The following is a 25799-nucleotide window of genomic DNA, read 5'->3' on the forward strand; positions in this document are numbered from 1 at the left end:
TATATTTTCTATTTTAGCAAAAGTGGGCTAAATTTACTTCAAAGAAAAAACAATAATAGCAATTTTCTATCATCCACTCAACTGAAATATTTTTAAAATATAATTGGATTGAAATACAAAAAAATAAAGTGCAAAAATCTATTAATCAAAAACAACACTTTGTTTAAGGAGAAGTAACATGCAGTGAAAACAAATATTAAATTTTAACTTTTAAACTTGAACTGAGTAAAAACTCTAAATATGTGATTGCACAGTAATGTTCACTTGTTTGAGGTTGAGGTGATACTTGGTGGTGTCCCATCTTTTCACAAGTTCATCAATGTTCTGATCTCTGAGCTGAAGAAATCCTCAGAATTGAGCAGTAAGTCCCTTCTGTGTGATGTTTTGTTCAGGTTCATCAAAGAAAACAGTTGTTCACACAGGTATGTGCTGCCAAACATAGACAACGTTTGAGCAGCCTGGATGCATGGCTGGGGCATTGTGCGGGAGGAAAGGCGGGCGAACTCCCGCAGCACCCACTGCATATTTTGCCCTCAGTGCATCATTGCATTGGAGGTCAATCAACTCCATTTGGAGGTTTGGTGGTGAGCTTTCCACGTCAACAGCAAATGGGTTACCGAACCTGCTGTGCTTCAAAGTCAGCAAATCCGTCGAAAGTCAGCGGCAAGCATACCTATTTTATCAGCCAACTGTGTGCTCGGGAACGCACTGGTAGAGAGCTTCTCTTTCATGGTCTGGCAGCTGGGAAAGTGGCTCAAATTTTCTTTCCGCATCTGCGTCTCCCACAGAGTCAGTTTGGTTTTAAATGCCTTCACTGTACTGTACATATCAGAGATGACACGATCCCGACCCTGCAGCTGCAAGTTTATTGCATTCAGATGACTCGTAATGTCACACAGAAAAGCCATTTCACACAGAAACATTTCGTCTCGGAGTTGTGTTGTGTCTTTCCCTTTGCTGTCCAGAACAGACAAATCTCCTCATCCCATCTTTGAAGCACCTTTCCCTGGCTTAGCCATCGCACCTCTGTGTGATAAGGCAAATCACCATGCTCCGTTTCTAACTCCGTCAGAAATGCCTTGAACTGGATTCAAACCTTTGGCTCTGATAAAGTTAACTGTGCGCGTGATGATGCTCATTACATGCTCCATTTTCAAGGCTTTACCGCACAACGCTTCCTGGTGTATGATACAATGATAAGCTGTCAGCTCACCTGTCGCGTTTTCCTCTTGCATCTTTTCCCCGTATCTTCGCCACCAGTCCGCTCCTGTGTCCACACATCGCAGGTGCTCCGTCGGTGGTTTTTCCCAAGGCAGCTCCATCTCATTTACACATCTTGACACCTCTTCATACAAATCATGCCCGTAGTTGTGCCATGCATAGGACGTAAAGCCAAAAACTCCTCTGTCACGCTTAGGGTTGGAGTCCACTCCGCGGATGAAAATTGACAACTGGGCAATGTCAGAAATGTCGGTGCTCTCATCCACAGCCAAGGAATATGCAATAAAATCTTTTCCCTTTTTCACAAGCTGCTCTTTTAGATTGATGGACAACTGGTCTCCATCAATGGTGTTTCTGCTCAGACTCACATTTAAAAAGAGTTGCCTTTTTTCTGGGCAAACTGCTCGGCCTCCGACAAACTTTAATCATGCAGTTTTTGATGAAATCCCCCTCCGTAAATGGCGGGCTGATTTAGCGATCTCTTCTGCCAAAATAAAACTGGCCTTGACAGCAGCCTGGCCTTGTGATTTGGCTTTTTTGAACAGAGCCTGTCGAGATTTGAGGCCTCGTTTTAATTCCTCTGCCTTTTGTAGCCTTTGTTCCATGTCCATATTCTTGTTTTTGTCCGCGTGTTTCGATAATGTCGTCTCAGATTATACTCTTTCAGTACCGCCACACTTTCTCCACACAGAAGACACACAGGTTTTCCAGCTACCTTCGTGAACATATACTCCGACTCCACCTTGTTTGAAACCCCGGTTCTCAGTATCCACCTTCCGTTTTGCCATTTTTGATGGGTATCTGAAAGTTAATTTTACTGTGATGCTGACGACTGCTGTGCCAATAAATATTGAAATGAAGCAGCCTACTGCTCAAAAGGTTTCTCACCTTTGCATTGTGGGAAATGTAGTATTGGTGCGTGTAAAGATCTGCAAGCCATGCCGGGCCTTCAAATAATAAATCAAGATCATCCCAGGGGCCGTAAAAAACCTTCTTGCTATGGATGTGGCCCGCGGGCCTTGACTCTGACATATGTGCCCTAGACCCACTCCAATTTGCATACCGCTCAAACAGATCCACAGATGATGACATCTCTATTGCACTCCACATTGCCCTTTCCAACCTGGACAAAAGGAACACCTATGTGAGAATGCTATTCATTGACTACAGCTCAGCATTCAACACCATAGTGCCCTCAAAGCTCATCACTAAGCTAAGGATCCTGGGACTAAACACCTCCCTCTGCAACTGGATCCTGGACTTCCTGACGGGCAGCCCCCAGGTGGTGAGGGTAGGCAGCAATACATCTGCCATGCTGATCCTCAACACTGGAACCCCTCGGGTGCGTGCTCAGTCCCCTCCTGTACTCCCTGTTCACTCACGACTGCATGGCAGGGCACGACAGTGGAAGGCCTGATCACCGACAACGACAAGGCAGCCTATAGGGAGGAGGTCAGAGACCTGGCCGGGTGGTGCCAGAATAACAACCTATCCCTCAACGTAATCAAGACAAAGAAGATGATTGTGGACTACAGGAAAAGGAGGACCGAGCACGCCCCCATTCTCATCGACGGGGTTATAGTGGAGCAGGTTGAGAGCTTCAAGCTCCTTGGTGACCACATTAAGAACAAACAAGAATGGTCCAAACACATCAAGACAGTCGTGTAGAGGGCACGACAAAACCTATTCCCAATCAGGAAACTAAAAAGATTTGGCATGGGTCCTAAGATCCTCAAAAGGTTCTACAGCTGGAACATCGAGAGCTGGTTCCATCACTGCCTGGTACAGCAACTGCTCGGCCTCCGACCGCAAGACAATACAGACGGTAGTGCGTACGGCCCAATACATCACTGAGGCTAAGCTGCCTGCCATCCAGGACCTCTATACCAGGCGGTGTCAGAGGAAGGCCCTAAAAATGGTCCAAGACCCCAGCCACCTCAGTCATAGACTGTTCTCTCTGCTACCGCATGGCAAGCGGTACCGGAGCACCAAGTCTCGGACCAAAAGGTTTCTCAACAGTTTTTACCACCAAGCCATGCCTCCTGAACAAATAATCAAATGGCTACCCGGACTATGCATTGTGCCCCGTCACTCCCGCCCAAACCCTCCCCCACCCCCCAACCCCATCTTTTACGCTGCTGCTACTCTCTGTTTATCATCTATGCATAGTCACTTTAACTATACATTCATGTACATATTACCTCAATTATCCCGACTAACCGGTGCCCCCGCACATTGACTCTGTACTGGTACCACCTGTATATAGCCCCGCTACTGTTATTTTCACTGTCATTTTTCTGTTTTCTTATTATTTTGTATTTCTTTACTTATATAATGTGTACCTAATACCTAATTTTCCTTAAAAAATTGCACTGTTGGTTAGGGCTTGTAAGTAAGCATTTCACTGTACAACACCTGTTGTATTTGGCGCACGTGACAAATAAACGTTGATTTGATTTGATTAACGTGTATGGACAGGGAACACCTGATCCTAGATTAGCACTCCTACCCTGAGACGCTTCATGAGTACAAGTCCAGAGTTCCATCATGCAAAGGGTTCTCCTTCCTTCAGATTGAATCAGAAGGAGGGAGTTAATCAGGAGGAACGGCCCGATAAAACAACACGTTTTGGTGACCCATCTGTAGTGTGAGGTTTTGGTTTGCATCTGGCCTGTAGACCAGTGTTTCCCAATTCTGGTCCTCCACTACCCCCAACAGGACACATTTTGTTGTAGCCCATTATCGTGATCTAATGAAGTAATATAACGTTAATAGTACTCCATTCCAGTGTGATCTAATGAAGTAATATAACGTTAATAGTACTCCATTCCAGTTTGATCTAATGAAGTAATATAACGTTAAGAGTACTCCATTCCAGTGTGATCTAATGAAGTAATATAACGTTAATAGTACTCCATTCCAGTGTGATCTAATGAAGTAATATAACGTTAATAGTACTCCATTCCAGTGTGATCTAATGAAGTAATATAACGCTAATAGTACTCCATTCCAGTGTGATCTAATGAAGTAATATAACGTTAATAGTACTCCATTCCAGTGTGATCTAATGAAGTAATATAACGTTAATAGTACTCCATTCCAGTGTGATCTAATGAAGTAATATAACTTCTAAACTGTTATGCCTGAATCTAGAGGATATTATCTGTTATTAGTTTATTATTATTTTTCGTTTATTATTAGTCTACACTGAAATAAACCTTTTATTTGTGTTCACCAAAGTGGAATACATTGTGGTTAGTGTAGCGAGAGAAAGAAAGAAACAAACAAAGAAGAGAGAGAGAGAAAGAGATGAAGTGGCTCCCCAGGGCATGATGAATAGTGCGTGAGGAAGCAACCCATTACGACAGTGGTTTTAATTGAAACTCAGTCATTAAAATGCTAATCAGACCAGAAAAATAAAGGTGTTTGCTTTTGTGTATCTAGTGTTTAATTATTAGATGTTGTGTGTATGTGTGTGTGTTTCTACAGTACACTTATGTTTGCATGTGTCTTTTGTTGTGTGAGTTTGTGTGTGGGAGTGTGTCTGTGTGTGCGTGTGCGTGTGCATGTGTGTGTGTGTGTGTGTGCGTGTGTGTGTGTGTGTGTGTGTGCGTGTGTGTGCGTGTGCGTGTCTGTGTGTGTGTGCGTGTGTGTGAGTGTGTCTGTGTGTGTGTGTGTGAGTGTGTGTGTGTGTGATGTGTGTGTGTGTGCGTGTGTGTGTGTGTGTGAGTGTGTCTGTGTGTGCGTGTGTGTGTGTGATGTGAGTGTGTGTGCGTGTGCGTGTGTGTGTGTGTGTGTGTGTTTGTGTGTGGCTGGGGGGGGGTCATAGTAACGATGAATCTGAATCAATATCACGTCCTTCTTCATATCAGACTCCCTAAATATCCTTCTATCTTATTTATCTCACAATTGTTCCATCTTTTTTGGCGTTCTTCTCCACATTTTCGCTCTCCTTTCTGACTGTATCCTTTCTATGCCAATCATTTTTTCATCCTCCCTTTCTTTCCTACTCCTTTGAGGCTTTCTTTCACTTTGGCATTCTCACTCCATCTCTCCCTCCCATCATCCCTCTATTCCTCCACCTTCCTTCCCTCCCTCTGTTCCTCCACCTTCCCTCCCTCCCTCTGTTCCTCCACCTTCCTTCCTTCCTTCCTTCCTTCCTTCCTTCCTTCCTTCCTTCCTTCCTTCCTTCCTTCCTTCCTTCCTTCCTTCCTTCCTTCCTTCCTTCCTTCCTTCCATCCATTCCCCCACCTTCACTCCCTCCCACATACCCTCCCACCTTCCCTCCCTCTCACCCTCTTTTTCTCTCCCTCTTCTTCATTATCAATAATTTAAAAAGCGCTCTGCCTCCTCTCCTCCTCGGTGTGTGTGTATGTGTGTGCGTGTGTGTGACAGCAGTGGATCAAAGGACCTTTTACCTCCACAGCGTAGATAGGCACTGGTAGATCGGCGCCCATAGATCGGCGCTCGTAGATTGGCGCTCGTAGACTGGTGCTCATAGATAGGCTATCATAGACCGGTGCTCGTAGACCGGCGCTTGGTGCTCGTAGATTGGTGCTCGTAGATTGGCGCTCGTAGATCGGTGCTCGTAGATAGGCTCTCATAGATAGATGCTCGGCACTCGTAGATTGGCGCTCGTAGACCGTTGCTTGTAGATAGGCGCTCGGCGCTCGTAGATCAGCGCTCATTGGGCTTTGACACTGACAGAAAACAATCTGTCTCCCTGCTCCTCTTAAAAGTAGAGACAAAATACTACTAAATCTGTATACTACAGATGAACAGAACTTCTGTCTGGAGACACTTGCTTTTTATTCTGGTTTGAAGCAGTGGGCTAAATCAGGGTCACACAGTGTTTCATGGTAGTCAAACAAATCTACTTTGAAACAAAAGTATACACCTCACACCCATTTTCAGTTTGCATAGCATTATTACATGTCATATACATCAGAGAAGACTGAAATATAACAAAACCGTTTTACATGGAAACACCGGATTTTCAACTGTTTTTTCCAAATATTATTTATTAATTGTGAAATTATGAAAAATGTTGATAACATTCCATCCATGAGGACACTAGAAGGCGATTTGGTCATTGACAGCATATAAACACAACATGCAACAATTTCAAAAATGTTAAAGAGTTACAGTTCATTTAAGGAAATCAGTCAATTTAAATAAATGTATTAGGCCCTAACCTATGGATTTCATATGACTGGACAGGGGCGCAGCCATTGTTGAGCCTGGGAGGGCATAGGCCCACCCACTTAGGAGCCAGGCCCAGCCAATCAGAATGAGTTTTTCCCCACAAAAGGGCTTTATTACGGACCAAAATACTCCTCAGCACCCCGATCCCTCCCCCTCAGACGATCCAGCAGGTGAAGAAGCCGAATGTGGAGGCCCTGGGCTGGCGTGGTTAGGCGTGGTCTCCGGTTGTGAGGCCAGTTGGACGTATTGGGATCTTTTATTTCAGTTCATGAAACATGGGACCAACACTTTGCATGTTTAGTTAATATTTTTGTTCAGTATACTTTCCTAACCCTAAATAATCTACAAGATCAGAGTATTTTTAAATCTACCAATTGGTGCTGAAACGGAGACGAATATGCATATATTTAGATGTCTTTATTTCATTGATCCCTAATATTCTGAACGTGTTCTCTCAATATATTCTAGTCTGACGACAAAATTCTAACTTAAAGGTACACCGTATTTAAAGGGATGGCTTTAGATAAATGTACGGAAACCCCTATTGAATGAAAAAGCCCAACTGAGTGATCCGGGTCAACAGTTTCAAATGTAACAGTCTTGATTCCATCCCTCTCCTCGCCTTGAACCAGGGACCTTCTGCACACATCGACAACAGTCAGCCACAAAGCATCTTTACCTATCGCTCAACAAAAGCCTCGGTCCTTGCAGAGCTAAGGAAACAAGAATTTCAAGGTCTCAGAGCGAGTGATGTCACCGATTGAAACACTACTAGCGCACACCACTAAATAGCTAGCGATTTCACACCGGTTTCACGTTCCACAAACAGTGCAAGTGCAGCAGTGTATCTCTGCTTCAAGTTGACCCCTTTGGCCGCAGGAATCCATATACAGTGCCCCTGCCTCAAGCAAAGTACGCTAAAACATACAGTGGCCGCTTGAACCGTATAATAAATGACTGTGTGTTGTGGCAAAGGACAGACGCACACCTCTTTATCTGGCTTTTTCACTGGGCTCAGCTGCAACGTCAGTGTTCTTCACTGAGCCTTGGATGAAGATTTCCTGTTCCTGCTGTTTTCGTTATTAATATTTTCTCTCTCCCTCTGGCTCAGCTTTGGTTGAGTGTAAGAGCAAGACAGAGAGGGATCCTTGCGAAGCGGGTCCATTGACAATGAGGGTTGACTTACGATGCAGTGTGAAATGCAGAGTCACATTTAAAAAAAACTTGATTTCTTTCCATCGCTTTCCTTTTTGCGCCATGTCCCCTTATTTTGTACTCTTTCCTTACTCCCAAAATGTTGTTGCCTACATCTCACCTAACCCTCCCAACACAACACTGTTCCCGTGCGCTGTCCCCCCTATACTACTCCCCCATTCCATACCCCCTGAATCTACCTCCTTACCCCCTCTCTAGTGTACACTTCATTTATCCTCATCACCGCCCTCTAAATCTGTACACCTCATAATATTTCCCACTTCCCCAAAACTACACATGAACAAAATTATGTGGACACCTGTTTGTCGAACATCTCATTCCAAAATCATGGGCATTAATATGGAGTTGGTCCCCCCTTGCTGCTATAACAGCCTCCACTCTTCTGGGAAGGCTTTCTACTAGATGTTGGAACATTGCTGTGGGGACATGCTTCCATTCAGCAACAAGAGCATTAGTGAGGTCAGACATTGTTGTTGGGCAATTAGGCCTGGCTCGCAGTCGGCGTTCCAATTCATCCCAACGGTGTTCCATGGAGTTGAGGTGAGGGCTTTCTCAAACCGATCTCGACAAACCATTTCTGTTTGAACTTTGCGTTGTGCACGGGGGGCATTGTCATGCTGAAACAGGCTGGAAGCATGGAATCGTCTAGAATGTCATTGTATGCTGTAGCGTTAAGATTTCCCTTCTCTGGAACTAAGAGGTCTAGTCCAAAACATGAAAAACAGCCCCAGACCATTATTCCTCTTCCACCAAACTTTACAGTTGGAACTATGCATTGGGGCAAGTATCAAATCAAATGTATTTATATAGCCCTTCTTACATCAGCTGATATCTCAAAGTGCTGTACAGAAACCCAGCCTAAAACCCAATCAGCAAGCAATGCAGGTGTAGAAGCATGGTGGCTAGGAAAAACTCCCTAGAAAGGCCAAAACCTAGGAAGAAACCTAGAGAGGAACCAGGCTATGAGGGGTGGCCAGTCCTCTTCTGGGTGTGCTGGGTGGAGATTATAAAAAGATGGCTCGGCAGTGGGCAACAAGTCAGCACCTCAGGAGTAAATGTCAGTTGGCTTTTCATAGCCGATCATTGAGTGTATCTCTACCGCTCCTGCTGTCTCTAGAGAGTTGAAAACAGCAGGTCTGGGACAGGTAGCATGTCCGGTGAACAGGTCAGGGTTCCATAGCCACAGGCAGAACAGTTGAAAGTGGAGCAGCAGAACGGCCAGGTGGACTGGGGACAGCAAGGAGTCATCATGCAAGGTAGTCCTGAGGCATGGTCCTAGGGCTCAGGTCCTCTGAGAGAGAAAGAAAGAGAGAAAGAGAATTAGAGAGAGCCTACTTAAATTCACACAGGACACTGGATAAGACAGGAGAAGTACTCCAGATATAACGGACTGACCCTAGCCCCCCCGACACATAAACTACTGCAGCATTAACCAGGTAGGCCAGTTGAGAACAAGTTCTCATTCACAACTGCGACCTGGCCAAGATAAAGCAAAGCAGTGCGACAAAAACAGCACAGAGTTACACATGGAATAAACAATCGTATGGTTGTGTGCTCGATTTTATACACTTGTCAGCAATGGGTGTGTCTGAAACAGCCGAATCCACTAATTTGAAGATGTGTCCACATACTTTTGTATGTATAGCGTACTTCACCCTGTCTCAAGTACGCTAAAACATACAGCAGCAGTGTGGTCGTTAAACTAGAACTCCTCTCTCCCCATAGCTGTGTGTTTGCTCCTGGGCTGTATGATCTTCCCGGATGGCTGGGATGCGGAGGTGGTACGCGACATGTGTGGCGAGGAGACAGGGAAGTACACGCTGGGAAACTGCTCGGTGCGCTGGGCCTACATGCTGGCCGTCGTTGGCATCATGGACGCCCTCATCCTCTCCTTCCTGGCCTTCGTTTTGGGCAACCGGCAGAATGACTTCCAGCTGGAGGAGCAGCTCAAAGCAGAACAGAAAGGTGAGGCGCTAAAGATTCTAAGCTAACCGCTAGACTAATGCTAATATAGGCTAATAGCTAGACTAATGCTAATCTACGCTAACAGCTAGCCAAATGCTAGTCTAGGCTAACAAATGGGATAATGCTAATCCAGGATAACAGCTAGGATAATGCTAATCTAGACTAACAGCTTTTCTTTTAAAAAGTCCTATTTGTTACCACATTTTGGCAGCAGGATTGTAAAATTAAGGTATTGACCAGATGGGCTAGGTTATTAAAAAAATACACGCATAACTGTAAATAGCTTTGGATAAGAACGTCTGCTAAATGGCATATACTGTATTGTAACGACCCTGGGTTTATAAGCGCGGAAATCGACTCTGCCACACGAGCATGCTTCTGCGGCACAGTCGATAGCGCGCCGGACCTCGGGCCAGAAGGTCGAGGGTTCGAGACCTGCTCCCTGCTGTTTCATTACAGTGTATTATTTTTTATTATTTCTATATATTGACACACCAGTGGCTAATGCTAATTGTTTTCATATATCAAGCAATGTACGGGGTTTATAAAGTGCTATGTAGTTATGTTTTAGTTACATTTCAAAACCAGCCCTGTTCTTTTTTATTATTGCATTGAAAATCAAGTTTCAATGTTTTGAGTAAAACTTTTGGCACAAACAAGCCACCATGTAGCTAGCTCAGCTCAAAGGCTAGCTATCTAGAACTATTTCAAAATGAAAACGACTAACTACAGCTATAGCTACCACAATGACATGAGAGCTCATGCCTGTTACATGAGGAAAGCCAATGCATCACCGCAGGGGGAAGCCTATCCCAGGTCAGGAATGTTTTTCTGCTTGTTGGACTTGAAAATCGTGATGTTGATCGGGGTGGAGGTTTAAAGTCTTTGTGTACCAGGGGGACAGACACATGTTCATACATATTTTATATTGCATTTCAGTTTCTGTGAAATGCATTGTGATGTCGGGTGCATTACATCATCCAGGTTTTTAATAATCTACTCACTGTTCCCTTTACAAAACCTTTGTCTATGAAATATTTCTGTGTTCTAGAGTTGAATAACGAGGCAACGTTGCTCTATCTACATTTGGTGCATCAATATATTTTTTACGATTTACCAAAAATATTGGTGGCATCGTGATGAGGGATGTTGCAGCATGATCAGAGGCAGGAGAAGACAGTGTCGCAACACCTCTATCGACTGTGCCGCAACACCAGCGCTATCGACTGTGCCGCAACACCTCCCCCCCATAGCCCTCTAATATGTTTCCATGGTTACGTGTCATAATCCAGCAGGAGGCTTCTCTCTCTCTCTCTCTCTCTCTCTCTCTCTCTCTCTCTCTCATATTCCTCTCTCTCTCTCTCTCTCTCATATTCCTCCCTCTCTCTCTCATATTCCTCCCTCTCTCTCTCTATTCCTCCCTCTCTCTCTCTCTCCTCTCTCATATTCCTCCCTCTCTCTCTCTCATATTCCTCCCTCTCTCTCTCTCTCTATTCCTCCCTCTCTCTCTCATATTCCTCCCTCTCTCTCTCTCTCATATTCCTCCCTCTCTCTCTCTCTCATATTCCTCCCTCTCTCTCTCTCATATTCCTCCCTCTCTCTCTCTCATATTCCTCCCTCTCTCTCTCTCATATTCCTCCGATCTTTCTCTCTCCCCATCATCCATCCACTGGATGCTAATTTTGTTTCATCTGGTTCAAGGAGGGGGTAAAGGATGTGGAAGGGTGCGTCTGGGCTAGCACAAGATGAGGTAGGGGGGTTGCAGTGTGGTTGTGGAGGTTGGTGTTGAGGCATCTGTAGTTGCCTGAGTAGCGGTGTTGCGTCAACAACAACCTAGTGGCAGAACTCGTCTGGCTTTATTTGTTTTGCCTTAATCTACCCAGGCGTTTACCCACCCCACCCTCCGTCGTTTAAAAAAGATCTCCTTCCAGACACGGTTCACATTCATAAATGTTCTCTTCCCTCAACCGAAGCAATTAAAGCTGTCATATTTATTTCCCCCTTAGTAGCATTTGCTCAGATGTAGCATAGTGGTATTCTCCACGTTCAACAACATTTCCCCCGTTTCCCATGAGGCTGAGCTTTATGGAGTTGTCTAGTGTGAGGATTGAAAATATGCTTGGCCTATCATGAGGGTGTCTGTGTATGTTAAAAGCAACATTTTGTAACATATGATGTGACTAGCGGAAAGGCTGTGGCTGGTCTTGAGGTGTAGGCAGCTATCATGAGTTGTGGGAGACACGTACAACATGTAGGCAGTTAAACAGACTGTCTTTTGTTAGAACTCAAACTTAGCAGTAACAAGAACCAGATGTGAGATAACGGTATTTAGGGTATGAGCGCATAGATATTCTGCCCAGCAACAAATACACCTGCCAATGGGAGCGTCCGGGGGCTGGGACCAGTTTGGGCGCCAACAATCAACATAGGTTGAGTAAGTTTAAACCACACTTGATCTCTACTTAAAAAACTTGATCTCTACTTATTTAAAGAAGATATCTTTAGGGTGATGGCCAGTTCTCTGATACCAGATTCGATCTGCGCAACCCTTTACACTAGCCGGAGACAGGAGCCATTAGCATCATGGCTAACTAGTGCCGACACATGTTCACTGCTAGTGTTCATTTGCAGGGTTAATTAAACCAACCCACAAGACCAGAGGCAGAGAAATGTTGGAATACCTTCACATAAATTGATCAGATAAAATAGATTAATTCACAGCATCATGGCTCGTTTCTTTGCGACCTGAACGCATGGTATTTTCTCGGTCTTGAAAATATGACACCCTGGAATGCAATTTGAAAACAAATACACATGAAAAAGTAGCCTAAATTATATTTCTGTTTGAATTAGATACAATGGCGCATCAACGAGCAGATGTGGACATGTTTGCGTGTCCGATGGATTGCGAGGGATATTTTCCAGCCACAATATTCTGAGCGTTTCCCTCTGGTTTCCCACACCAGACCTCCTAGAGGTTCACACTGCGGGAGGCCAGAATTTGGACAGTATTCCAACGGAGCTGCAAAACCTATTTGAGCCAGCCAAGAGGAATAGTCTCACTCAACAACCCTTGGGGATAAACAATTGGTTTAACCAGCGATAGCAGTGAAATACAGTGCATTCACTTTTTCAACATTTTTTTGTGTTACAGCTTTAATTTAAAATGGATTACTATTCGATTTTTTTGGTCACTGGCCTACACACAATAGCCCATAATGTCAAAGTGGAATTATATTTTTGAAATGTTTACAAATAAATACAAAATGAAAAGCTCAAATGTCTTCAGTCAATAAGTATTCAACCCCTTGGTTATGACAAGCCTAAATAAGTTCAGGAGTAAAAATGTGCTTAACAAGTCACGTAGTAAGTTGCATGGACTCATTCTGTATGCACTAATAATGCTTAACATTCTTTTTTTTAATGACTACCTCATCTCTGTACCCCACACATACAATTATCTGTAAGGTCCCTCAGTTGAGCAGAGAATTTCAAACACAGATGAAATTCCAATACCAGGGAAGTTTTCCAATACCTCACAAAGAAGGACACCTATAGGTAGATGGGTAAAAATAAAGAAAGCAGACATTGAATATCAACTTTGAGCATGGTGAAGTTATTCATTACACTTTGGATGGTGTATCAATACACCCAGCCACTACAAAGATATCGGTGTCCTCGGTTACCAGAGAGGAAGGAACCCACTCAGGGATTTCCCCATGAGGCCAATGGTGACGTTAAAGCAGTTACCCTGCTCTCTGCGCCTGACTCCTCCACCCACTACTTATAGAAGCCATGACACAGGTAGGAGACCACTTCCTGCTGTAGATGAGCAACCCAGAACTGTGTGAGTGTGTTTGCCTCAAAAAGCATCTTGCTTCAATCAGTTTGTTCCAGTTAAGTATAACTATTATTATTGTATTTTAACAGCAAATGATTGTCTAGCAATGATCAACAACAATTTGACAGAGCTTGAAGAATAAAAAATAATAATAATAGGCAAATGCTGCATAATCCAGGTGTGGAAAGCTCTTAGAGACGTACCCAGAAAGACTCACAGCTGTAATCGCTGCCAAAGGTGCTTCTACAAAGTGTTGACTCAGGAGTGTGAATGCTTATGTAAATTAGATATTTTGTATTTAATTTTCAATAAATTAGCAAAAATATCTAAAAACATGTTTTCACTTTGTTATTATGGGGTATTGGGTGAGAAAAAACCCATTTAATCCATTTTGAATTCAGGTTGTAACACAACAAAATGTGGAATATATCAAGGGGTAGGAATACTTTCTAATGGCACTTTATACCATAATGTATACTTTTCTTTGCAAAATTGGATTTTCTCCCATTGTTATTATCACATTGAACTACTCTGAATTTGACACTGGGCTTGTGCATAAGTAGACACAGAACTGTTTGAACAGAACTGTGATGTGGTGTCTGTGGCCTACATTCAGACATTATTTAGTATAAGGAAGGACTCTACATACAGATTACCAAACATGTTTAAGCTCTGTATAAACATAAACGGTAATAAATGCATATGCAGGGGCGGACTTAGCGATTTGGGAGCCTGTTTCAAAATGCCGTTGAGGGTCTGTTTAAACCGAAACCCCCTGAAACATAGCAAAGTCTGCCCCCAGTGAATATGTCAACAACATTTAGTCTACACTGAGTATACCAAACAGCCTCAACTCGTCAGGGCATGGACTCTACAAGGTGTCGAAAGCATTCCACAGGGATGCTGGCCCATGTTGACTCCAATGCTTCCCACACTTTTGTCAAGTTAGCTGGATGTCGGTTGGGTGGTGGACCATTCAAATCAAATCAAACTTTATTTGTCACATGCGCCAAATACAACAAGTGTCGACCTTACCGTGTAATGCTTACTTACAAGCCCTTAACCAGCAGTGCAGTTCAAGAAGAAGAAAATATTTACCAAGTAGGCTAAAATAAAAAGTAATAATAAAAAGTAACAGCATATTCTTGATACACATGGGAAACTGTTGAGTGTGAAAACCCCAGCAGCGTTGCAGTTCTTGACATTGTTCTTGGATTGTGTATGTGTGCCTGGCACCTACTACCATACCTCGTTTAAAGGAACTTAAATATTTTGTCTTGCCCATTCACCCTCTGAATGGCACACATACACAATCAATGTCTCAATTGTCTCAAGGCTTAAAAATCATTCTTTAACCTGTCGCCTCCCCTTCATCTACACTGATTGAAGTGGATTTAACAAGTGACATCAATAAAGGATCACCTGGATTCACCTGGTCAGTCTATGTCATGGAAACAGCAAGTGTTCATAATATTTGGTATATTCAGTGTATAAGGGATCAGTGGTCTGCAACAGTCTTCCTCCCTTCAGCCTCGCTCATCTCCTTTTCTATCAGTGTTCTACTATTTTATATTTAATCCGTTTCTCTGTATGTTTGTTGTAAAAAGGGGGTTTTCTTGATAAGGGTTAAAGGTTATGGTTTTCTGTATGTATGACTATATTATGAAATTCACCCCAAAAAAGACAAAATTAGAAAAAAAATGTTTGAATAGAATATACATGTGCAGTCAAAATCATCCCCCCCCCCCATTCACATCAATATCAATCCTACTGAAGAAGGTTGACTCAAAACAATTCTACTTCTGTCTTCACAGATTTCGCAGTGTCCAGGGTAAGTCAAACCACTGTTGTGACTGTTTGTGCTCTGTGGTGTGTTGTGATTGTAAGGTATCTGTGCTGTGTGGTCGTGTATGTGGTGTGTACAGTGACCTCTGCTGACCAGGTGGATTAGCGAGTAGAGTGGATCCTGGGGCAGGATGCACTCCCACAGGAATGAGGTATAATCACAGCAGCAATATTTGTGTCCTGTTGCCACAAGAAAAGGGCACCCAGTGAAGAACAAACACCATTGTAAATACAACCCATATTTATGTTAATTTATTTTCCCCTTTGTACTTTAACTATTTGCACATCGTTACAACACTGTAGATATACATAACATGACATTTGAAATGTGTCTATTCCTTTGGAACTTTTGTGAGTGTAATGTTAATTGTTATTATCTATTTCACTTGCTTTGGCAATGTAAACATATGCACCGGGGCCCATGAAAAATGAAGTGTTAAAAGCACTAGTAGTGATGCTCAAGGGGAGAAACTTGTCCACCACTTTGTATTTCACAGAAAAGGAACTTTTAATGTGCTGGGAAAAAATTCCCTGCTTATGTCATTTGTCTCACAATGAGAAGGAATTGTGTTTGAATATGTGAATACTTAATGTTAGGGTATTTTAAGAACTGTTTTCAGCTTGATCTGGAAAAAGGCTCTTTCTTGGTTAAGGATGAAAAGGGGGGAAGGTTATCGTTGTTCAAGGAGAGACAGTAACATCAGAGTAAGGTTTTCTTTTAGACGAGTGCAAAAATGAACTCCTTGCCCACAGTAGATTTTCTACCTTGAAAACGTTGACTTCAGTCGATTAAAAATGCTTCAGTGAAAGCAAATGAAAGCTTAAGGCCTTTTTATTTGCACGTAGAATGAGACAACTGTCCTCGTCAGGTGGTGAAAGTAATGATAGAATCAGCCTACGATATGGAGAGAGACAGAGGGCTGGTATCTAATATACTGTAGTGAGCTGACGACACTGCTCCACAAAGAGATTTTGGATCATTTTTGTAATGCATTTTAGTCAGCAGTACAGTATCCATATTAGGAAGTGGTAATAGGGTGTTTTGTCTGAGATCTGACAACTTCCTCATTTGGATGCTATACAGCACTCCAAAGGGTGGTTTCCCAAACTCGGTCCTCGGTACCCCAAGGTGTGCACGTTTAGTTTTTTATTACCCTAACACTACACAGCGGATTCAAATAATAATCTAATCATCCAGATTTGATCATTTCAATCAGCCTTGTATTGTTTGGGCAAAAACCAAAAGGTGCATCCTTGGGGTCCCGAGGACCGAGTTTGGAAAATACTGGAAAACGCTGGGTTAATGTGTGGACTCATCCATGTCGTCTTGCGTGGGAGACCCAGATCGAGGGAGATTATCAGTGGTCTTGTATGTCTTCCATTTCCTAATAATTGCTCCCACAGTTGATTTCTTCAAACCAAGCTGCTTACCTATTGCAGATTCAGTCTTACCAGCCTGCAATTTTGTTTCTGGTGTCCTTTGACAGCTCTTTGGTCTTGGCCATAGTGGAGTTTGGAGTGTGACTGTTTGATGTTGTGGACAGGTGTCTTTTATACTGATAACAAGTTCAAACAGGTGCTATTAATACAGGTAACGAGTGGAGGACAGAGGAGCCTCTTAAAGAAGAAGTTACAGGTCTGTGAGAGCCAGAAATCTTGCTTGTTTGTAGGTGACCAAATACTTATTTTCCACCATAATTTGCAAATAAATTCATAAAAAATCCTATAATGTGATTTTCTGGATCTTCTTTCCTCTAATTTTGTCTGTTATAGTTGAAGTGTACCTATGATGAAAATTACAGGCCTCTCTCATCTTTTTAAGTGGGAGAACTTGCACAATTGGTGGCTGACTAAATACTTTTTTGCCCCACTGTATGTTTGTTTAGTGCTATAGATGCTAGTCAGGTGACAGAAGTAATCGGGTGGCACAGGGCTAATACTACCTTCCTCCCCTCCAGCATCTCCACTTTGGCTCCACCCTCAAGATGGACAGAGTAAGACCAATCAGCTTCCCCCATTTAATCAATATGATGGGGAATATGACCACTCAATCAACCAATGTGCATGTAACGAACCCTAGCATGCACCAGGAACCTGTTTGTTGCTGTTTCAGATGTTTTGATCTACTCACTTCTGTAATGAGTAGTACTGGTGTTTTGCCTCCTCCCTCCCTCGACCTCTCCTCATATGGTTCCTGCTCGTGATGCTTACATATTAAAAGCCAACTCCTCAATTAGCACGTCGAAAAATGCAGACAGAAAATTGACATCTAGATAACACTCTGTTCATATCCTCTTCCTAATATGAACAGGGGGGGGTTTGGTTATGTTCCAGTTGGTGCCTCAGCACTCCGCCATTTGTTTCCAACGTGGGGGAGGAATGTGATGACTTAATTCGGTCTGCACCACAGCCGTCCTGGCCTAGCCAAATGTGACACCTGTTCGGGCGGAGGAGGTGGAGCTGGGCTTCTGAACAGATTAATAACACCCAATATGCCCTTTTCTCCTCCCTCCCCTCCACCTATTAACTCTCAGCCCCGCCCCTGTTGGACTCACTTTTGGCATAATCTGATTTTCATTCAAATAGCGTAGAGGAAGAGTCATCACGGCAAAGTGCTACAGCTGTTATTATCCGCCGCCAGGCACACTGAGTCACAAACAGGAAGTTAATGTAGTCTCAGGTCCAAGCGGACTAACGATGTGGAGTTAGGGCAGGGTGTGACACGCAATGTGGGTTTAATTCATTGACTCATTACTTTGCTCATTAAGCAACGTAGCTGTTTTGTATGGAATGTTAATGGCTGTTGGTTTGAAAACGTCAGCTTGGTTTCTTTGTGTGTTTTCTGCAAAGCGTTGAGGACAAAACAAGTCAAGCACATGCATATTCTTTTATGCAAACACTATTTTTATAACCAGGCAAAAAGACAATTGCACGTTCTGAGGCACATCAGCTTTTGTTATGTGCTGTAGCGCAGTGACTGTGGTTATTACTGTCGTAGTGCTGAATCCTACTCAATATACCGGTATAAATATCAAACATAACAAAAGTTATATACAAGATGGTCCCATACAAAAACATAATGAAATGTTGTTTCTAGCTATTTGGTCTGAAATGTTAGAGAAAATGTACTCAGCTGTGACCTTTAAATGACATTACATTTGTATGTTTCTTTGTTTTTAAGTTTCTTTCATATTCCACACCTCAGTTACTAACAGTGAGTCATGTTTCATGCGTATCCCTTCAAATCCACCAAGACATATCATATCCTCTGTATATTTTTATTTTACCATTATTTAACTAGGCATGTCAGTTAAGAACAAATTCTTATTTACAATGACGACCTAGGAACAGTGGGTTAACTGCCTTGTTCAGGGATAGAACGACAGAGTTTTACCTTGTCAGCTCTGGGAGTCGATCTAATAACCTTTCAGTTAATGGCTCAACGCTCTAACCACTAACCTGCTGGATGAGATTCAATTATTTGACTTCATTATAAATAATAATAATGGTCACTACAGGAATTTGTTTTCTATTAAAGAGAAAAAAATAGGGCATCAATTATAATCAATCCAGAATGTCAACATTTGTGTCGCTACCCTTATTTCATACCAGATCCATTCCTGTTACTTCCTTATTCCTCTCTCTCTCTCTACCCTTATTTCATACCAGATCCATTCCTGTTACTTCCTTATTCCTCTCTCCCTCTCTACCCTTATTTCATACCAGATCCATTCCTGTTACTTCCTTACTCCTCTCTCTCTACCCTTATTTCATACCAGATCCATTCCTGTTACTTCCTTATTCCTCTCTCTCTCTACCCTTATTTCATACCAGATCCATTCCTGTTACTTCCTTATTCCTCTCTCTCTCTACCCTTATTTCATACCAGATCCATTCCTGTTACTTCCGTATTCCTCTCTCTCTCTACCCTTATTTCATACCAGATCCATTCTTGTTACTTCCTTATTCCTCTCTCTCTCTCTACCCTTATTTCATACCAGATCCATTCCTGTTACTTCCTTATTCCTCTCTCCCTCTCTACCCTTATTTCATACCAGATCCATTCCTGTTACTTCCTTATTCCTCTCTCTCTACCCTTATTTCATACCAGATCCATTCCTGTTACTTCCTTATTCCTCTCTCTACCCTTATTTCATACCAGATCCATTCCTGTTATTTCCTTATTCCTCTCTCTCTCTCTCTCTCTTATTTCATACCAGATCCATTCCTGTTACTTCCGTATTCCTCTCTCTCTCTACCCTTATTTCATACCAGATCCATTCCTGTTACTTCCTTATTCCTCTCTCTCTCTATCCTTATTTCATACCAGATCCATTCCTGTTACTTCCGTATTCCTCTCTCTCTCTACCCTTATTTCATACCAGATCCATTCCTGTTACTTCCGTATTCCTCTCTCTCTCTACCCTTATTTCATACCAGATCCATTCCTGTTACTTCCGTATTCCTCTCTCTCTCTACCCTTATTTCATACCAGATCCATTCCTGTTACTTCCGTATTCCTCTCTCTCTCTACCCTTATTTCATACCAGATCCATTCCTGTTACTTCCGTATTCCTCTCTCTCTCTACCCTTATTTCATACCAGATCCATTCCTGTTACTTCCGTATTCCTCTCTCTCTCTACCCTTATTTCATACCAGATCCATTCCTGTTACTTCCGTATTCCTCTCTCTCATATTTCATACCAGATCCATTCCTGTTACTTCCGTATTCCTTATTTCATACCAGATCCATTCCTGTTACTTCCGTATTCCTCTCCCTCTCTACCCTTATTTCATACCAGATCCATTCCTGTTACTTCCGTATTCCTCTCTCTCTCTAACCTTATTTCATACCAGATCCATTCCTGTTACTTCCGTATTCCTCTCTCTCTCTACCCTTATTTCATACCAGATCCATTCCTGTTACTTCCGTATTCCTCTCTCTCTCTCTACCTTTCGCTTTTCTTTTTTCCCCAGATTGAAATCCTGGAGACCAAGGATCCACGATATGGTGTCCAACTGTTCCACTGAGCATCCCCCCCAACCTTCCCCTCCTCTCCTTCCTCTGCTCTGCTCGTCCACCTCAGCTCTTCAGGTCCAACCATCGGTCTTGAAGTGGAGGCTCCATCCAGCTGTTTGTAAAAATAGAAATGAAATTGAAGAGAAAATATGTCTGTTTGAAGAGAACTACGATAAAAAGGAATAATATTATCAGCTTTATAAAACTCTGGGAAAATAATAAATGATATACAGTATTAATTAATTATCACATAATATTACTGTAACAAAGGTAATTAAGTTATTGATGATGATAATGCGTGCGGCAGGCGTATTATATGAAAATCTACATATTTTTATCCAGACAGATTTTCATCTTCCCCTCTTTGTATATGAAGTCTGGTTCCAAGAAATACACAAGAAAAGGTGTTTCTATGGAAACAGGGTAAAAAGACTCATAGCAAGTATTACCCCATTATTACCATCCCTCCAAACCCTTTGGAATAGCAACCTCTTTTTGATCAGCATCTTGGAAAAATGTGGATTATCGGCATAATTTATTCTCTTCCCTCCGTGTAATTTCATCGACCAACATCCCAGAACCAACTAAAGTCATCAGGGGCAAGGACAGTGGTAATGATGGACCGAATTAATTGACAGGCATTGAAAAGAAACAAGACCTAACTGCTCTCAGCTCTTTCATTCTACTGAATTTCGACCACATAATTGTTTTGGGCCCATTTCTCTTACCGTCATGTTCCAATGGTTCTGTTTGTTCGTCCCACCAAAAGACAAAGCCCTGTATGCTGCATCTAACTCAGGCTTGCAAAAACGGCTTACAGTACTTTTATGGTCTGGAGGCAACAAGCTCCATGCCTTAGACACAACAAGCTCCATGACCTAGACGCAACAAGCTCCATACCTTAGAAACAACAAGCTCCATTCCCTAGACACAACAAGCTCCATGCCCTAGACACAACAAGCTCCATGACCTAGAAACAACAAGCTCCATGACCTAGACACAACAAGCTCCATGCCTTAGAAACAACAAGCTCCATTCCCTAGACACAACAAGCTCCATACCTTAGACACAACAAGCTCCATACCTTAGACACAACAAGCTCCATGCCCTAGACACAACAAGCTCCATGACCTAGACACAACAAGCTCCATGACCTAGACACAACAAGCTCCATGACCTAGACACAACAGGCTCCATGCCCTAGACACAACAAGCTCCATGCCCTAGACACAACAAGCTCCATACCTTAGACACAACAAGCTCCATGACCTAGACACAACAAGCTCCATGACCTAGACACAACAAGCTCCATGACCTAGACACAACAAGCTCCATACCTTAGACACAACAGGCTCCATGCCCTAGACACAACAAGCTCCATGACCTAGACACAACAAGCTCCATGCCCTAGAAACAACACGCTCCATGACCTAGACACAACAAGCTCCATGCCCTAGACACAACAAGCTCCATGACCTAGAAACAACAAGCTCCATGACCTAGAAACAACAAGCTCCATGACCTAGACACAACAAGCTCCATGACCTAGAAACAACAAGCTCCATGACCTAGAAACAACAAGCTCCATGACCTAGACACAACAAGCTCCATGCCCTAGAAACAACAAGCTCCATTCCCTAGAAACAACAAGCTCCATGACCTAGACACAACAAGCTCCATGCCCTAGACACAACAAGCTCCATTCCCTAGAAACAACAAGCTCCATGCCATAGACACAACAAGCTCCATTCCCTAGAAACAACAAGCTCCATTCCCTAGAAACAACAAGCTCCATGCCCTAGAAACAACAAGCTCCATTCCCTAGACACAACAAGCTCCATGCCTTAGAAACAACAAGCTCCATGCCTTAGAAACAACAAGCTCCATGCCCTAGACACAACAAGCTCCATGACCTAGACACAACAAGCTCCATACCTTAGACACAACAAGCTCCATAGCAGTGTGGCCGCCACTGAAAAAATAGGAAAAATAAGACTGAATTATGTTTTATTTAAAAATATACAATTTTCAGGATGGTAAAAAGTTCTCAGTGTAAATGTAAATGACTAAAAGCAGATATAACAGATGTAGAAAAGATAATGGAGAATGTTTTTTTAAATTATCTATGAGAACTAACAATCACCTAAATAACAACTATGGCGTGGGGCCACATTGATTTTGTTTGAGTCACTCAGATAGCATAAAAACACAGCATAATCCATGGGAAAATGTGTAGAACTACATGAAATTAGCTTTAAAACAGCAAATTTCCTCTCAGCCCCATGACAAAATGTGTATAATTGCATGAAATCAGCTATAAAACAGCAAAAGAGGCCCTCCTTTTAGAGGCCCTCCTATTGTCTCTGCAGCCAAGAGGAGGGTCTCTAAAACCGTGCCATTGTCTACACCCACATTAGGTCATGTTAGTATTGTGGATGCAGATCTGAGTATTCTCTCAGGGAGATAATTGAGAATATATTAATACTATTCAACCTGTGTAGACTAGAGTAAAGTAGAGAAGAGTGTATGTTAGTTGCTGATACCTCAGATGCCCAGAGATTTTGCCCCACACTTTTCACAGATCTTCTTACTGTAAGGCTGAGCTGCAGTCATAGGACATACAGACAGTTGTAGGTCCTCCCTGAATTCTAATCTTAATTCTGCACCAACATCGCACACAGTGGTTGATTGACTCCATTTTTGACAAATGAGAGCTCACCATTTTGGGATAACAGATCCCATTTTCCGATCCCAGATCCCATTTTTGGATCTCAGATCAAATAAATCCTGGATATCCCAGGGTTGTTCTCCAATGGCGATTTAGATGAAGTTTCTTGACATGTCTTGGAGAAGTCAGTGCTGCAACAATAGAGGTCATGTTGGATGTGGAGGGAATCAAAGCAATCTCTTTAGGTGGTCGACGGACTCCTCTGTGGTGCTTTCCCATCCCTGCTTTCCCATCCCTGCTTTCCCATCCCTGCTTTCCCAATCCCTGCTTTCCCATCCCTGCTTTCCCATCCCTGCTTTCCCATCCCTGCTTTCCCATCCCTGCTTTCCCAATCCCTGCTTTCCCATCCCTGCTTTCCCAATCCCTGCTTTCCCATCCCTGCTTTCCCATCCCTGCTTTCCCAATCCCTGCTTTCCCATCCCTGCTTTCCCATCCCTGCTTTCCCAATCCCTGCTTTCCCATCCCTGCTTTCCCAATCCCTGCTTTCCCATCCCTGCTTTCCCATCCCTGCTTTCCCATCCCTGCTTTCCCATCCCTGCTTTCCCAATCCCTGCTTTCCCATCCCTGCTTTCCCATCCCTGCTTTCCCAATCCCTGCTTTCCCATCCCTGCTTTCCCATCCCTGCTTTCCCATCCCTGCTTTCCCATCCCTGCTTTCCCAATCCCTGCTTTCCCATCCCTGCTTTCCCATCCCTGCTTTCCCATCCCTGCTTTCCCAATCCCTGCTTTCCCATCCCTGCTTTCCCAATCCCTGCTTTCCCATCCCTGCTTTCCCATCCCTGCTTTCCCATCCCTGCTTTCCCATCCCTGCTTTCCCATCCCTGCTTTCCCATCCCTGCTTTCCCATCCCTGCTTTCCCAATCCCTGCTTTCCCATCCCTGCTTTCCCATCCCTGCTTTCCCAATCCCTGCTTTCCCATCCCTGCTTTCCCAATCCCTGCTTTCCCATCCCTGCTTTCCCATCCCTGCTTTCCCATCCCTGCTTTCCCATCCCTGCTTTCCCATCCCTGATTTCCCATCCCTGATTTCCCAATCACCCCCATCCTTGATCTTTGAACCTCCAATATAGATGAGGAGATGTAAGTGCTCCTCTTTTTTTGAGATGTGGCAAATAACAAAGGAGGGTGAGCTTATGAAGATCAACAAAGGGAGGAGGAGGAACCCAGTAAATTGGCAGCAAAGCCTGACAAACAAACACAGTCAACGTCCTACTGTAGACGTCAGTCCGAGGCAGGTACCCTTTCTTCATCCTCTCCTCTCTCCATCCCTCCTCCCTTCGGCTCCCGTGGAACTGCCGTTCTAAAATGAGAACTTGTAAATGCAAAAATCTATGTTCCCTTGGTAGCATTTGAATGAGTATCATCATAGTGTTTTGGATAACTTTTTTTCCCCCCCGGGCCAAGGCCATTTTCAGACCAACTGTTTCTGCTTAGCGAGACTCGTTTGAAGGAAAGTGTGTCCTCAGGCCCTGTCCTCAGGCCCTTTAGTCCCCATGCCCCTCAGGTGGATAATGACTGGTGTGACAACTGACCACAGAGGGATAAGAATGGGACAGATAGAACAAAAATATATAATTTGGTGTGCTTAGTATTCATTTCCTTTCACCTGTTTTCTACATGTCTGTACTCTTTTCTGATTATGTTTATAAAGACAATATGACGAGGACTATTGTGTTACGAGGTTGTGCATATCAACACCTGTCCATCAAATTACCTCTGGTCTATAGGCACTGATGGAACAAGAGCCCAAGTTGACGCAGGTGTACGGGAGTACCTCATGGTCGAGTACTTGGACCCTTACAAATATTTGGAGATTTATATTTTGCAGAGAGACCGGTGTTTTGTGCAGTAGGGGTGACCTCACTAGGCTGTTTTGTTTTAATAGTGGCGTGTGGCACACCTTTCATTGAATGTTTCATTGGGTTAGTCTCCTGTAAACCACTCTCGTGACCCATTGGCCTGACTGCCCAGTGTGGGGGAAGAGCTGCAGGAATGACAACATCCCGAAGGTTTCTTCAGGACAGAGCTTCTAAATGGTCACTGTGTTCCCTATCTAGTGCACTACTTTTAGTTCCATGTTCCCTATGTAGTGCACTACTTTTGACTCCGTGTTCCCTATGTAGTGCACTACTTTTGACTCCGTGTTCCCTATGTAGTGGACTACTTTTGACTCCGTGTTCCCTATGTAGTGCACTACTTTTGACTCCGTGTTCCCTATGTAGTGCACTACTTTTGACTTCGTGTTCCATATGTAGTGCACTACTTTTGACTCCGTGTTCCCTATGTAGTGGACTACTTTTGACTCCGTGTTCCCTATGTAGTGGACTACTTTTGACTCCGTGTTCCCTATGTAGTGGACTACTTTTGACTCCGTGTTCCCTATGTAGTGCACTACTTTTGACTCCGTGTTCCCTATGTAGTGCACTACTCTTGTCTCCGTGTTCCCTATGTAGTGCACTACTTTTGTCTCCGTGTTCCCTATGTAGTGCACTACTTTTGTCTCCGTGTTCCCTATGTAGTGCACTACTTTTGTCTCCGTGTTCCCTATGTAGTGGACTACTTTTGTCTCCGTGTTCCCTACGTAGTGCACTACTTTTGTCTCCGTGTTCCCTACGTAGTGCACTACTTTTGTCTCCGTGTTCCCTATGTAGTGGACTACTTTTGACTCCGTGTTCCCTATGTAGTGGACTACTTTTGACTCCGTGTTCCCTATGTAGTGGACTACTTTTGACTCCGTGTTCCCTACGTAGTGCACTACTTT

At 43.3% G+C, this 25799-nt stretch overlaps 1 protein-coding gene across 1 annotated transcript in view; it reads left to right on the forward strand.

The window, feature by feature from the left end:
* Positions 1-18595, forward strand: part of LOC115143790 (LHFPL tetraspan subfamily member 3 protein-like) — a 40468-nt gene extending 21873 nt beyond the window's left edge. The window contains exons 2-4 of the mRNA XM_065003952.1: positions 9367-9606; positions 15262-15278; positions 17251-18595. Of these exons, the coding sequence (XP_064860024.1) occupies positions 9367-9606; positions 15262-15278; positions 17251-17496 (503 nt within the window). The 3' untranslated portion in view covers positions 17497-18595. The remainder of the gene's footprint in view (positions 1-9366; positions 9607-15261; positions 15279-17250) is intronic.
* Positions 18596-25799: the final 7204 nt, after the last annotated feature.

This window comes from Oncorhynchus nerka, linkage group LG2 (assembly GCF_034236695.1).
Source record: "Oncorhynchus nerka isolate Pitt River linkage group LG2, Oner_Uvic_2.0, whole genome shotgun sequence".
Taxonomy (NCBI): domain Eukaryota; kingdom Metazoa; phylum Chordata; class Actinopteri; order Salmoniformes; family Salmonidae; genus Oncorhynchus; species Oncorhynchus nerka.